The sequence below is a fragment of the Sporothrix brasiliensis genome (genome assembly GCF_000820605.1).
Source record: "Sporothrix brasiliensis 5110 chromosome Unknown Cont18, whole genome shotgun sequence".
In the NCBI taxonomy this organism is placed as follows: Eukaryota; Fungi; Ascomycota; class Sordariomycetes; order Ophiostomatales; family Ophiostomataceae; genus Sporothrix; species Sporothrix brasiliensis.
In genome coordinates this window covers 2,924,651-2,938,165 of record NW_024467137.1, presented here as the reverse complement: position 1 = coordinate 2,938,165, position 13,515 = coordinate 2,924,651, and the positions used below count along the sequence as shown (strand labels likewise).

Genomic DNA, 13,515 nt, shown 5'->3' with positions numbered 1-13,515 from the left:
ATGCTACAGCTTCTGTCTGGACGGTTCGGACCTGTTGTCGGTGGTCAATCGGAAGGCGTGGAGGTGTACGTTGCGTTGTAGAAGGAGAAGTAAGCCGATTACATCAATTACATACCATCAGAATAGGCGTATTTTAAGTTGCTATTTATACAGAATTTGTGAAATAGAATTTGGACATGGAAGCGACGATATATAATATCTCAAATCACAGAAAAACAGTAAACCTCTCAAAAAGTAAGAGCACAATTCATAATCCCATCTACAACGAATTCACAGCAAGTCGTACAATCAGGGGATATTGAATTCTTCATCGGACGGTCAGACGTCAATCTCCCGGATGACTATGTAGATATGTAATCGTACCCGGTAGCCTCCGTCTCAATGCCATAGACGTTGCTGGCCCTCTCCCCGTCGTCGTTTTCGTCTTCGTCGTCGTCATCGTCATCGTCATCGTCGACGACGTCCCGCTCCTCGTCCATTACGTCCTCGCCAATGGCCGCACTCTCCTCCAGCACCCGCCGGGCCTCGTCCGCACTCGACGCGCCCGCGCCGCCCTGCTGCATGTCCTCCCGGATCAGCTGCACGGCCAGCTCCGGCACCAGCACCGCCTGCACGTACTGCGCCATGCCGCGCGCCGCCACCAGCGGGTCCTCGACGACGCGTCGGCGCAGCGTCGGCGCGTGGCGCTGCACGATGGCGTCGGACAGCACGCGCAGGCCGCGGCGGCCATAGTAGCCCGGCACGACGGCGGTGCGCAGCGACACGTTGTCGGTGGTCTCCCACGACGCGCGGTACGGCGAGGCCGCCTTGCCGAGCAGCACGCGGTGGATGTGCTTCTCGTGGCGCACGAGACGCGTCGGCAGCGCGTCCCAGTCAATGGTCGGGTACCCGCGGGCGGTCCAGGCGAGACGGCTCGCGCGCTGCTTGTGCCCCGTGCAGAAGCGCAGCTTCTCGTCAAATTTCAGCAGGTTCAGCGGGATGGCGCTGCGGGTCGCGGCGATGCGGGCAAAGGAGACGCCGGCCAACAAGGCGTGGTCGGGCAGCAGGGCGCGCAGCATGTCCTCGTCGAGCGGCGCCTTGCACAGCGGGCAGACGGCGGGGCCCTTATACGCCATGGTGTCGTCGCTGTCGGCAATGGACACCGCATCGTTGTCGGCGTCTTCGTCGCCGGCGAGCACGTCCGAGAGCGGACGGTCGCTATCGCCCGCGCCGTCGTCCTCTCCAACGGGGAAGCTCTCGCTGAACGCGGGCATCTTGAAGACGGCTCGTGCCTGTGGCTGTGGTTGTGAAGACGACGATGGAGAGGCACCGCGCGCATCGTTGTCGCTCCCGCCTTCCACGTCGAGTTGCCCAAAGAGTTGGGACGCCTTGTCCTTCTTGGCCTGCTTCTTGTTGTTCATGCTCAGTCGCCATTTCTGCCGGGAACGCATGAGCTCAGCCTTGGACATGGGCTTGTCTGGGTCTGGGTCTGGGTCTGGATCTGGGTCTGTTGTTGCTCTTGATTTCGGTTTCGTTGTCGTTTTCGTAGATGCAGACGCAAATGCTTTGCTTTTTTGCGACTTGCTCTGGTCCACATCCTCGTCCTGCTCGTCCTCGCCGTCATTTGCTGGTAGCTTGAATGTAGGCTTAGCCATCGGTGCGGATACTGTGACTTTCTTGTTCCCTTTGGCCTCTTTTTCATCCTCGCTGTCGTCATCTGACCGCGCCCAGGTGCTGTGCTTGAACTTGGGCGGTGTCTTGGGCTTCTCGGGAGACAGCTCCGGCGGCTTGATAAACCGGGCCTTCGGCGCGCGAGCCTTTTCCGTTGTCTCGTCTGGCTCGCTGATGTCGCTTACGCTGTCCTCATGCTGCTTAACTGCCACTTTTGCGTTTGCTGATGTGCTGGATACACGGCGTGCTGTCGCCAGCCCGGGCCGTTTGCGGCCGCCGTACGTAGCCTTTGGTGCTGGCCTTGCACGTGCAACGCCATTATCATGGCTGCTGTCACCACCCTTCCCGTTGGCTGTTGTCGGCACCGCCTCCTCGTCTGGCCGTGGCCGCTTGGTCCCACGCTGCCCGCCGTCGCTGCCGCTGCCATTGTTGCTGCCACTGCTACCGCCAACGTTGCTCTTACGCATCTCGCCAGCCACCAGCAGATGGCTCCGTCGTCGCGAGCCGGCATCTCGTGAGCTATCTGCCCTCGTGGCTGCCCCTCGTGGCCGCTTGAACGCTGTCCGCCGTATGCTGCCGCGGGAGCGGTCGTTCTCGGGCGACGACGAGTCTGAAATGTCGTCGGACAGCCCCACGTTGCCGTCTGTCTCCTGGCCCTCGTCCTTGTCCTCGTCCACATCCTCGTCATCGCTGCTGCTAAGAGGCGGTGCATCAACGGATGGCGCCACACGCACTGGCCGTTTTGGTGCTGCTGCTGCTGCTGCGGCTTCCATAGCCTTCCTGGCCCGCAAGGCGGCTGTAAGACCCCGGGATGGAGGAGCAATGACACCACGCCTTGGTGGCTGCCACCGAGGCGCCATGGTCTTTCCCCCCCGGCCGGTATCAGATGATGTCCGACAACAAGTGGTTCGACAACAGCCGATCCCAAGAAAATGGGGTGCGTTCAAGCTGGGAATCGCTAGTGACGAAGGTGCTTTCTGAACCCAGGGGGTCCTTTAGGTGGGAGTTGGATCTGAAATCAATTCAGAATGCATCTCAAACGCAATCTAGCCGTGGACTAAACACAAAGAAGAACGACGTCAGAGCACGACGTACTGCAATAGCTAGCTGTGCAAATAAGGCGCGATGCTGCGAGACGCGTTTTCTGGCATATGCCGTTTTGGCACTAAAAGTCACGGCAGTGGCCCCACTATGGGCCACCCAAGCCCCTAAAGTGCAGAGCTCTTGCGCTGTGTAACGCTAAAGCATGCACGAATGTGAATGTGAACGTCGATACAAAAGCAAAGTATGAACCTGATATACTGATGAGGCGCGTGCAGTCTCGGCAAAGCTGCGTCGAACTTTGTCCAAACCCGCCCTTGTTCACTATAGAATGTAGATGACGGAAAGTGGAAAAAAGCCAGTAAAATTAAAGCACAAAACATAAGCACAGATGGAGGGTATTATATGCAGGTGCTTGACAAAAGATATCTGCCTCTTCGCAACGTCTTTCACGCCAGCTTGTCGAGCCGTGCCTCCAGCCCCTTGACCCAGCCCTCCATCACCTGCGCGTTCTTGCCCATCGTCGTCTCGCCGTCCCGCAGTGCCGCCTCCATCGTGTCGAGGCCCTGCCGCCACTGCCTGACTTCGGCCGCCGTGTCCGCCTGCTGCTGCGCCAGCGCGTCCAGCAGCTCGCTGGCGCCCGCTGCATCGGCGTGGATCGCCCGCAGCGACCGCAGCCGGTCCAGCAGCTGCGGCAGCAGCGGCGCGAGCTGCTCAATCGTGGGCAGCGTGCCGTACAGGGCGTTGATTTTGGCGCCGTCGCCGTCGTCCCTGGACGCATCCTTGGCGGCGTGGCCTGGACCGTCCGTCGCTTTGCCGCCCGTCACGTCGGCCAGCGCCTCTTGGGCGGCTTTGGCAGCCTGGCGTGCCTTGGCCAGCTGGTCGGCCTCCTGGGCGAGGGTGCGGACACGACGCGCGATGCCGTCGAGCGAGGCCGTCGAAGCGTCGGCCAGGGTGCCGATCTGGCGCTGGAGGGCGTCGAGGGTGGGTAGGATGGCGCGGGGCAGGCCGGCACCGTCGCCGCCCTCGATGCCAATGGACCGCTCGAGGAGCACGAGGCGGCGGTCAAAATCGGCGGTCTGGGCGAGCGCATGTGCGCCGGCCGCTGAGGGCGCAGGCGCGGATGTAGATGGAGATGGAGAAGAAGCAGATTCGGCGGGCGCTGCTGTCGGAGGCACCGTCGCCAGAGAACGTGTTGTCGTGGCGGCCTGCTCGTCGGCGAGGCGTGCAATGTCGTCGAGCACCTGGCTCAGCGAGTCGAGGTCGCGTCCCGCCGCGGTTCCCGGTGCCGCGCCTTTGGCGTTTGCCTTGGCTGCTGCCGCCTCGGCTTTTTGCCGGCTGTAGGCCAGCTTGGCCTCTTCCACCTCCCGTTTTAAGCGTGCAATCTTACGCTCCAGGCCGTCGGGCGAGTCGCTGTCTTCGTCGTCGTCGTCGTCATCACCGTTTTCGTTTCCTTCGCCGTCCTCATCGCTCACGTCGCCCAAGACAGCCTGTTGCTGACGCCTCCGCCGCCGTGCCGATGTTGCTGTTCTGTACGATTTCCGCTTGCCGTCAACACGGTCCGAAAAGTCAACGCCGCGCGCGTCGACCGTTGATCCGACAAAGCGCGAGCGGGCTTGGTCAACTTGGACACGGGATCGCGAGATGCCCGTGTCGACGTCGTCGTCGTCGTCGTTGTCGTCCGACTCATCAGAAGGCGACCGACCCGTTGTCGTCAGGACCGTGGAGTTGTCGTCTGTGAGCTCGGGCGTTTCGTAAATATCTGGTGCCGTGTCCTAGAGTTGTTAGAGGAGCTGCGATCAACAAGAGCGAGCTTCCACAGGCTAAGGCCTCCTGGCACGGTACTCACTAAATCGGGCAGTGCCGAGTATTTCCGGTTGAGAGCCATGATCTTGTCGGCAGTGGTGGTGCGATCCCATATAGGTGTGCGGTGGCAGTTTGATAAGTGACGCTCTGAACTGGATAGGGGAAGCTCCTCGCGATGTTGGTGCCACTGCGACTTAGCGCACTGATTGGCTCCAGGGACGTGTTTCGGCGTGCTAGACGCGGCTGCCAAATTGGGCCCTTGGGGCCTTGGTTTTACTGGACACCTGCTGTGGAGTAGCCTCGCTGCCTCGCTGTCTCTAGCTTGAAAAATAAAAATGGGGACTGTGAGGACAGGAACGCTCAACGCTCAAAATATGTGGGGCGAGCAGCTTTGGGTGTCGTTCTGAATTTGACCAATCACACACGATTACCTCACAAGCGGCGGGGCTCTTGCCCACAAACATTATTTCCCTAATTTTTCGCCCTATTTCAACGCTTACATAAGGCAAATGGGCGGGCAGGTCGTGCGAAAAAATGTGTGCGCTGCGGAAAAAACTGCACAGCGTCAACTTTTTTCCACGCTCCTTCCGCCCACGCTTTCCCCTTCCCCTTCCATCACGATTTCGACCGCCTACGATCTTTTTCCCACCACAACCACGCACGATCAACCGCTCCCTCGCCCACTCGTCTTCGGATAACCACACATACCGACACATTTCAAAATGGATTCTTCGAAGCAGCCCGTCAAGTTGGTCAAGGTCACCCGCGTCCTCGGCCGCACCGGTTCGCGTGGTGGTGTCACCCAGGTCCGCGTCGAGTTCATGGACGACCAGACCCGCAGCATCATCCGCAACGTCAAGGGCCCTGGTATGTTCAGCGCAACGGGAGGAAGCATTGCCGCCGGAGTCGGATTTCGTAGTGTCGGGAACGCTTGGCTAACATAACTGCAGTCCGCGAGGACGACATCCTGTGCCTGCTCGAGTCTGAGCGTGAGGCTCGCCGCCTGAGATAGGCGCTGCGCACCCGCGAACAATGGACGGCCGACCGACGAGCGACGAGCGACAAACGACAAACTTTAAAATCTAAATAAATCAAATCAAGAAAAACCAGATATCCGAACCGGCATGAACGAATGAGGACGCGGTAGTGGGACGAAGGAGGCGGCGGCCAACAGCAGCCGCCAACTTGCTCGAGGCCTCACCTCGTCGATCAAGCGGCAACGGAGGGCGTGCATGGGATTGAAAAAGGAGTACATCATTCTTTTTTTATAGGGAAAAAAACGAAAGCCAACCAGAGTGCGACTGCTGGCGGAACGAATCGATCTTTTCGGGCAGTGGCCACCAAGCTCTGGGTGGTGAAGGATGCATGCATGGTATGACGGACACTCTTCCGCCTTACCTTGCGTCTGTTCCTTTTGCACATTTATTTGTTCTTTAGTTTTTTTTTTTCTTTTGGTTGTTTCTCTGGTGGAAAACGGACGGGAGAGAACCGGGGTTTTCTCCATGTGTTTTTTTAGAACAAGACGAGAGGGCTTATACATCCAAAACCACCATTGACCAAAGCTCTTGAGTCGCAGCCGTGACGTAGCATTGTTGGTGATCGACTGAATCTCGAAGCAGATGATCTGAACCGTTGCGCGAGAGAAGCAGTTTGATGCCAAATTCCAATCACGTGATATTTTGTTGCGAAGAACATTTTCTGCGTCCCCACTCCAAATTCCTCTGGCCATAAATTCTCTGCCTTTCTTCTTTTTCTTCTGCCCTTTCCTGCCCTTCTCCCGCTCTTCTTGCAACAACAACACTTTCAAAGGGTAAGCGTGCACAAGTTCTGTTTTCTGTTTCCATTTCTGCTCACGGTTGAATGATGCATAACTATATAAAGCACTATATTCTTGATTTTCTATGATTGTTCTCATTATCACCAAGATCTCTGACGACCAAAACCTTCATCACTGTTACTTTTCCATGTTCGTTCTTCCGCGTTCACTTTGCTAACAGTTGCAGTCGTTGTTGTTCGTCTTCTTCCTTGAGCTTGGCACTCGGAAGTCGAACCAGTCGCTCCAGCGCACCCCGTCGGGATTCTCTAATGGCCACGCCGCCGCGGCCGCCCAAGGGCCACTTCAACATGCTCTACTTTGCAGCCGCCACGTCATACACCCACAAGGATTACGAGGCGCTGCCGGCACCGCTGCCGCTGGCGGAGCTGTTTGCAACTCTTGAGACGCGGTACAGTGGGATCCGGGCAGGCGTGCTGGACGGGAGCCTGGTGACGATCAACCTCGAGTATGTGGACGTGGACACGGACGCCGAGGGCGGTGGCATCGTGATCCAAGAGGGTGACGAGGTCGCCGTCATTCCTCCTGTGAGCTCGGGCTGAGGCGGGATCGAGGGGGGGGGTGCTATTGTATATGCAGCAAGGCCGGGATGTGGGATGGCACACATCGCCTAGTCGCTTCATCGTACGTCGGACAGCAGGGGCGTCTGGTCGTTGTCGACCAGGCGCTCTGGTGGTCCTGGTCCTCCTGATGGCGACCGGCTGTCGGGTCGCCGCACGACCGCTGTCACCAGCCACGGCCGGACAGACGACCACTGGGCTCGACGCAGTCGCCGGACGGCAACGACTAGCAGCCAGAGCAGCAGCGCGACGAGCAACGTGCTGGACCCGGCCACCAGTGCCGTCAGGCTCGTAATCGTCGATACCTGGCAGCCCAGGGGCCGTGTGCGCAGCTCCCAGCGCTCGGCCCAGTGCGGGCAGACGAAGTCGCCCTCCCAAGCCGGTGCCAGCGCCGGGATGCGGCAGTCGTTGGGCACGCAAGTGGCGCTCTAGAAGGAGAGGGTAGTTGTGTGAGATGCGAAAGTAAATACATGATAGTGACGAGACTATGAGACACGAATACAACACAGTAACGTACAAAAGGACACCAGCTGCAGGCTGAGATGTCGAGACAGGAACTGCAGCTATTGCGGCCCCAGCAGCGGCGAAAACGGTCATCGTCGTCGGTAGCTGCTTTGGTGCCGTTCTGAGTGAAGCTGTGTCGGCGTGAGGCGAGCCATGCTAATCGAACGGTGTCTTGCCAGTTCTCGTCTTCTGGTCCTTCGTGTGGGCCCGCGGACGCCATTTTCACTCCCATATGGTCTGACTGCCTCTTCACTGTATCTGGTGTGGTCTAATGGACTTTGTTGCCGACCACTTGTGGGTGCATTCTCAGTCGTTGTAGACGCTGTAGAAGAGGAGCTGATGATGAGTGCTCGTGCGAGCAAAGATGCGGCAGGTGCAAAGGCTCGCTCCTTCCAGCCTCCGCCACTTTTTGTGGAGAACCTTGCTGCGCTTCAATCGCTATGATCTCGTTACATCCTCTTGTATTTCATCTCTTGTGTCTCTTTGGTACTGGTAAGCAGAGTTCACAAAATCGAAATAAATAAAAAGGCAGGGCATGATTGAATATTGTATTATGGACTCCTTCGTTTACTTCGCTCTCTGTATCTCAACTGAGGCCCACCAACGGCAGCAGATGATTATGAGTCGTCCTTTGCTCCTTCCGCCGTTTCAGGAGCTGTGCCTCAGTCATATTAGTATGGAAAGTGCCACCCGGAGCGTTGCTGAAAATTTTGGGGCGCTCTTGCCACTCGGCCTGAAATTCTGAAAGTGTTGCAAATAGGCAGGCAGGCCATCTGCACCTGCCGCAGCGTACAGTAGCGCAGGTGTATTCCCCACCGTGTGACTCCTTTCCAGGACAAAAGCTTACAAGGCGGAAAAGTTGGCGAACGACACAACAACAAAAAAGAATGACAAAGAAGGAAGCTCCAGGAGACCACCTAAGTCGCTCCAGAGTCTGTCGTTACTCTGTTTCCCTGTATTATCACTGTTCTCTTTCCTCTCATATTTATTTTCTTCCTTTTGCAACGTCAAAACAGCCGTCAGACAGTCAGGATACATATTACGCTTTTGAATCTGCTTCGATCGAGCGCTTCTCGCATCGTTTCTCGCCATATATCGATATATGTCACGATATATCACGATATATATCTTCACTCGCTTCTACAGAACTCGTTTGAGCATGCAGCGACTCTCGTCTACCACGTACACCATTATCCAACAGCTTAAACAGCCAGACCGACCAGACGTCGCCAATTCAGCCGTCGCAAGCGCAGCCTTCAGAAGACGCTGCGTACAGCCATCACATCGAGCATGTCTGCTCCCACATCAGGCTTGAATCCGACGGCGAGTTCGTGGGCACCCGAGGCATCCAACCCAGGTGCTTCAAACGCAAGCCCAGTAGCGCAAAGTGCAACACAGGGTGTCAGCCACCAATTGCCGTCGCAGCCTCCGCAGGTCTCACAGCAAGACGGCGTAGAGTCACGTCAAAGTGCCGCCCGTGGACGGAGACAGCGTCCTCCAAATGACGCTGGACGGGGTTTAGAAAACGGCAGAGGACGGGGACGTGGCAGTCGGCCGCCCATCCAACAGAACCGGCCCGTAGTCCAGCAGGCTCCTTCTGCTCTGACTCAACTGCCGATCCAACAGCAGGCCCAGCAGGAGGCTCAGCAAGAGTCCCAACTGCCCGCGCGGGGACGGGGAGGTCGCAGTGGACGGGGAGGAGCCGCCCGTGGTGGGCGTGGTGGACGGGGCAGAGGCTCGTTGATAGCACCGCCGCGCATGTTTGGCGACCAGCTATCTGGACCACAGGCTCCAGCAAACGGACACGAGACGCCACGGGCACAACCACACCTGTCGCGCCGCGCTCTGGCACGTGCTGCACGTGCAGCCGATCAGGTAGCACGTCCACCCGACTTGGAAACAGAGGGCTCCGCCGCCGGCTCGGTCTCGAGCTACGGAGCACCCAGGGTGCCGCCGTCGACCGCGCCTGACCTGCCCACACGCATGCACGAGGACATTGACTCGGGCAACTACGACTGCCCAATCTGCCTCAACGCCGTGACGCGCGGCTCCAAGATCTGGGCATGCTCCATGTGCTACCACGTGGCGCACTACACGTGCGTCTCAGCGTGGGTAAAGCAGGCGCTGAACCAGGGCCTTGCCCTCGAGAAGATCCGCTGCCCGGCATGCAATACCGAGGCAGCGGCGGCCGCCGTTGACATTACAGTCCCACGCGGAAATGAAAACGGCAGCGGGACCGGCGGTTTCTTTGGCCGCAAGCTGTGCTGGTGCGGCAAGCAGAAGACGGCCGGCGTGGCCCCTGCCGCTCTGGCCCCGCACTCGTGCGGCCGAATCTGTGGCCGCGCGCGTGCCGACTGCCACCACACGTGCCCGAGCCCCTGCCATGCCGGGCCCTGCCCTCCCTGCCCTGAGATGGGTCCGCTCGTGACGTGCTTCTGCGGCAAGGAAACATCAACCAAGCCGTGTGCCGCAGGTGTCCAGCGGTCATGGACCTGCGGCGCGATCTGCGACAACACCCTCGCCTGCCGCACGCACAAGTGTCAGAGGACCTGTCATCCGGACGACTGCGGTGCTTGCACGGTGCCCCTGTCGTCCACCTGTTTCTGTGGCAAGACACGACAGGACATCCCCTGCAAGGCCCGCGAGCCCGCACAGTCGTCGGCCAACTACGGCCAGCTGGTGTACGGCGGCGCGAGCATATCTTCGTTTGAGGGCACCTTCTGCTGCGACACTGTCTGCGGCCGCGCGTTTGACTGTGGCAAGCACTTTTGCAAGAAGCCGTGCCATGCCCAGGACGCGACTCCGACACACTGCCCGGCCTCACCCGATGTCATCACGCACTGCCTCTGCGGAAAGACGCTGCTTGGCTCGGCTGGTGGGGACAATGCCAGTCCGGCCCGCACGTCGTGTGAAGACCCGATTCCGGCCTGCGACAAGGTCTGTGGCAAGGCCCTGGACTGTGGCCACAGCTGTCCTGAGACCTGCCATGCGGGCGCCTGTCCCCCTTGTGCAACGGTTGTCAATGCGTCCTGCGCATGTGGCCAGATGTCGTCGCCCGTCGTCTGCAGCGACCGCGCCGCGCGCGACGACGTGCAGTGCGAGACCGTCTGCCGCTCCTGGCTCAGCTGCCGGCAGCACCGCTGCAACATTGTCTGCTGTCCGGGTAAGCCCAAGGCCGCGGCACGCATGAAGCAGCCCAAGGGACGCAATGCTGCTCGGGGCTCCGCGGCACGAGACGAAATCGAGGCTGAGCATACCTGTCTGCGCCCGTGCGGCCGACTGCTCAAGTGTGGCCAGCACACCTGCCCACAGGTCTGCCACAAGGGCGCTTGCCACTCGTGTGTCGCATATGTTTTAGAGGATATGAGCTGTCCCTGCGGCCAGACGGTCGTGTCGGCACCCTACTTATGTGGCACTGTGCTGCCAGCCTGCGACGCGGACTGCCCGCGACCACTGCCTTGTGGCCATCCCTCGATTCCTCACCGCTGCCACGACAGCCAGCAGCAGCCTTGTCCGCGCTGCCAGCGTCTCGTTTCCAAGTCGTGCCTCTGCGGCAAGCTGGTCCTCAACCGCGTGGCCTGTGGCGCCGATAACATCCAATGTAGCAACATATGTGGCAAAACACTCAAGTGTGGCGTGCATGCCTGTCGGCTGCCGTGCCATGCCAAAGGCAAATGCGAAGACACGACCGAGGTGGACGGAGACAGCGCTGTCTGCAGCCAAGTTTGTGGCCGGCCCAAGGCGACCTGTGGCCATCCGTGCGCCAACCCATGCCACGGCGCAGACGACGTCTGCAGCGAAGTCGAACCCTGCGGCGCCGCCGTCGAGGTCACCTGCCCCTGCCAGCGCCAGACGCGCAAAGTGCGCTGCAACGTGTGCGCTGCAGACCCGACACCGACCTACCGCCGCCCCGAGTGTGACGACGAATGTCTGCGTATCCAACGGAATGCCCAGCTCAAGGACGCCTTGCGCATATCCGACGACTACAAGGACGAGCACCTGGTCTACTCGACTGCCCTTATGGAGTACTTTATGGCGAACCGCGACTTTGCGACCGCCCAAGAGGACAAGATTCGCGCATTTTTTACCTCGACGCCGTCGACACCTGCAGAGCCATCCCTATCCGTGGCTGTGGGTGGTGCCGACAAGGCGTGCATCTTCAAGCCCATGAAACGACATGAGCGCCAGTTTTTGCACATGTTGGCCGAGAGCTTCAATCTGCGCAGCGAGAGCCGCGACGAGGAGCCGCACCGCTACGTGTTCTTGACCCGCCCTCGCACTGGGACGCCGGCCGTGCCAGACATCTCGCTGGCCGAGAGCGAGGAGATCTACCTGCGCCTTCGTGACAAGGCCGAGGCCGAGGAAGCGGAGCGTGAGGCTGGAGCGGCTCTGGCAGCGTCTCTCAAAGCCAAGGAGGCGGCACAGGAAGCGGCCCTGGACGACGCGTTCCGCCCCGCCGAGCGCAGGCGGCCCTACAACGCCATCTTTGTGCCCGCTGCCTTGGCTGCGGCAGTGACGGCCGAGAACAGCGACAAGAGCAGCAACAGCAACAACGCCGACATCGCCACCATCCTCGACAACGACGCCTTTCAGACAATTGTCGAAGCCTGGCACGAGCAGCAGCAGCAAGAGAGACGGTGGGCGCCCTCATCTGGTCTCGGCTCTTCGACGTCGCCCATGGTCGCGGCTGCACTCCACCAGCATACCGTCCAGCCCAGCGGTGATGTCATCCTGCGCGTGCTCATCCCGGCGGCGGCACCGGCCGTCGTGCAGCAGCTGCTCCTCTTTTTGCTCTCGTACATGAACGCCTGGTGGTCGCCCGACACCGGCAGCAGCAAGGAGAACCGGCTCGCCCTGTGCCATGTCGACGCCCAGTACAACATTCTTCGTCGAGGGACGAAGCAGACAGCGGCTGGCAGCAGCAACGCCAACACCATCTGGGACGACGACGACATCAACAACGACGACAACAGTGACGACCAGTGGAACATTGTCGCAGGGACCTCGTCTGCTAGTCGACAGGCCACCACGCCTGTGAACAATAGCGCCTCCGACACCTCCGGCCCAGAGCGGCTCCCGTCGACCAAGCGGGTGGTGTTCAAGCTGCGCCAGAAGCAAAAGACGGCGAGTATGATGACGACCGCGGCTGCGCAGGCAGAGCGCAAGCGGTGGTTGGCCATCTTGGCGCAACAAGCAACGGACGAGGAGAAGGCGGGCGAAACGGACAAGACGGACAAGACGGACAAGACGGCCGCGGATGAGGAACAGGAAACCGACGACGAGACGCAAAAGGTCGTATTGCCGCACGGTGACGAAACGAAAGAGCGCGAGGAGACGGAGGAGCTGCGCACTGCACTCGAGCGTGCACTTCTGGCGGGTGAATCAACATCTTCCTCATAGAAAAGAAGAAAACCCATGTGGCATGAAACCAGTGCCTTGATTACATAGCTCGGAGTATGCGTCGGGACGACATGGTTGTTATATTGGATTCCCATGGTTTGGTTTTATGAGATTTTATGTCAGAGATATGAAGAATTATCTAGCGGGCAAGTGCATGAAAGAACGAGAACTGGGACGAAGGACGATAGCCATGTGGCATATTATAATAATTCACTAAAATTATATTGACGGAAACAAGATGAGTAAATGAGTAAAATGACCTAATATGCCCTTGTTTATTGCCTAAGACGTTCAAACGTATCGAAATCCTTCTCTGCTTTCCAATAGAGATTCAAGATATTGCACGGTTCAAAAGGAAATGAAAGGCAGAGACAGAGAGGTAATATATCAAACAAGCCACACCATTACTACTTGGACACCTTTTTTCGGACGCAATAGCGATGAGGATGCAAAGGGTGGAAATCGCGCAAGAGTGGGATAAGAAAGAGTATATGGCCCTTTTCATATATACAAACACAAAAAGAGAGTATAGAACCAGAAATTAAGGGGAAAAATCAAACGGTAAAATGAAAATGACCACTTCAACACCTTGAATATGAAGAAACGACAAGAGCATCGTCAAAACACCAACCAGGTACAACAATAATAAAAAATTAGATGCGGGTAATACTTCGTCAAACATTCCAACAAAAGCAGGCTTCAACCAAAATATGCCCACCG

At 58.5% G+C, this 13,515-nt stretch overlaps 5 protein-coding genes across 5 annotated transcripts; 2 read left to right on the top strand and 3 right to left on the bottom strand.

Moving 5' to 3' along the window:
* Positions 1-341: 341 nt before the first annotated feature.
* SPBR_01430 (uncharacterized protein) lies at positions 342-2,510 on the bottom strand (the record flags this gene model as incomplete). The annotated part of the gene is made up of 1 exon (XM_040759741.1): positions 342-2,510. One exon carries the CDS (start codon positions 2,508-2,510, stop codon positions 342-344), a length of 2,169 nt encoding a protein of 722 aa, XP_040619779.1.
* A 630-nt stretch (positions 2,511-3,140) lies between these two features.
* SPBR_01683 (dynactin 2) lies at positions 3,141-4,579 on the bottom strand (the record flags this gene model as incomplete). The annotated part of the gene is made up of 2 exons (XM_040759993.1): positions 3,141-4,466; positions 4,541-4,579. The coding sequence occupies 2 exons, from the start codon at positions 4,577-4,579 to the stop codon at positions 3,141-3,143; spliced, it is 1,365 nt and encodes a 454-aa protein (XP_040619778.1).
* Positions 4,580-5,219: 640 nt separating this feature from the next.
* Positions 5,220-5,509, top strand: SPBR_02143 (small subunit ribosomal protein S28e; the record flags this gene model as incomplete). Its single annotated transcript, XM_040760450.1, has 2 exons — positions 5,220-5,364; positions 5,448-5,509. The coding sequence occupies 2 exons, from the start codon at positions 5,220-5,222 to the stop codon at positions 5,507-5,509; spliced, it is 207 nt and encodes a 68-aa protein (XP_040619777.1).
* A 1,153-nt stretch (positions 5,510-6,662) lies between these two features.
* On the bottom strand, positions 6,663-7,615 carry SPBR_01919 (uncharacterized protein; the record flags this gene model as incomplete). Its single annotated transcript, XM_040760229.1, has 3 exons — positions 6,663-6,869; positions 6,960-7,319; positions 7,409-7,615. 3 exons carry the CDS (start codon positions 7,613-7,615, stop codon positions 6,663-6,665), a joined length of 774 nt encoding a protein of 257 aa, XP_040619776.1.
* A 1,070-nt stretch (positions 7,616-8,685) lies between these two features.
* On the top strand, positions 8,686-12,795 carry SPBR_01218 (nf-x1 finger transcription factor; the record flags this gene model as incomplete). The annotated part of the gene is made up of 1 exon (XM_040759529.1): positions 8,686-12,795. The coding sequence occupies one exon, from the start codon at positions 8,686-8,688 to the stop codon at positions 12,793-12,795; it is 4,110 nt and encodes a 1,369-aa protein (XP_040619775.1).
* Positions 12,796-13,515: the final 720 nt, after the last annotated feature.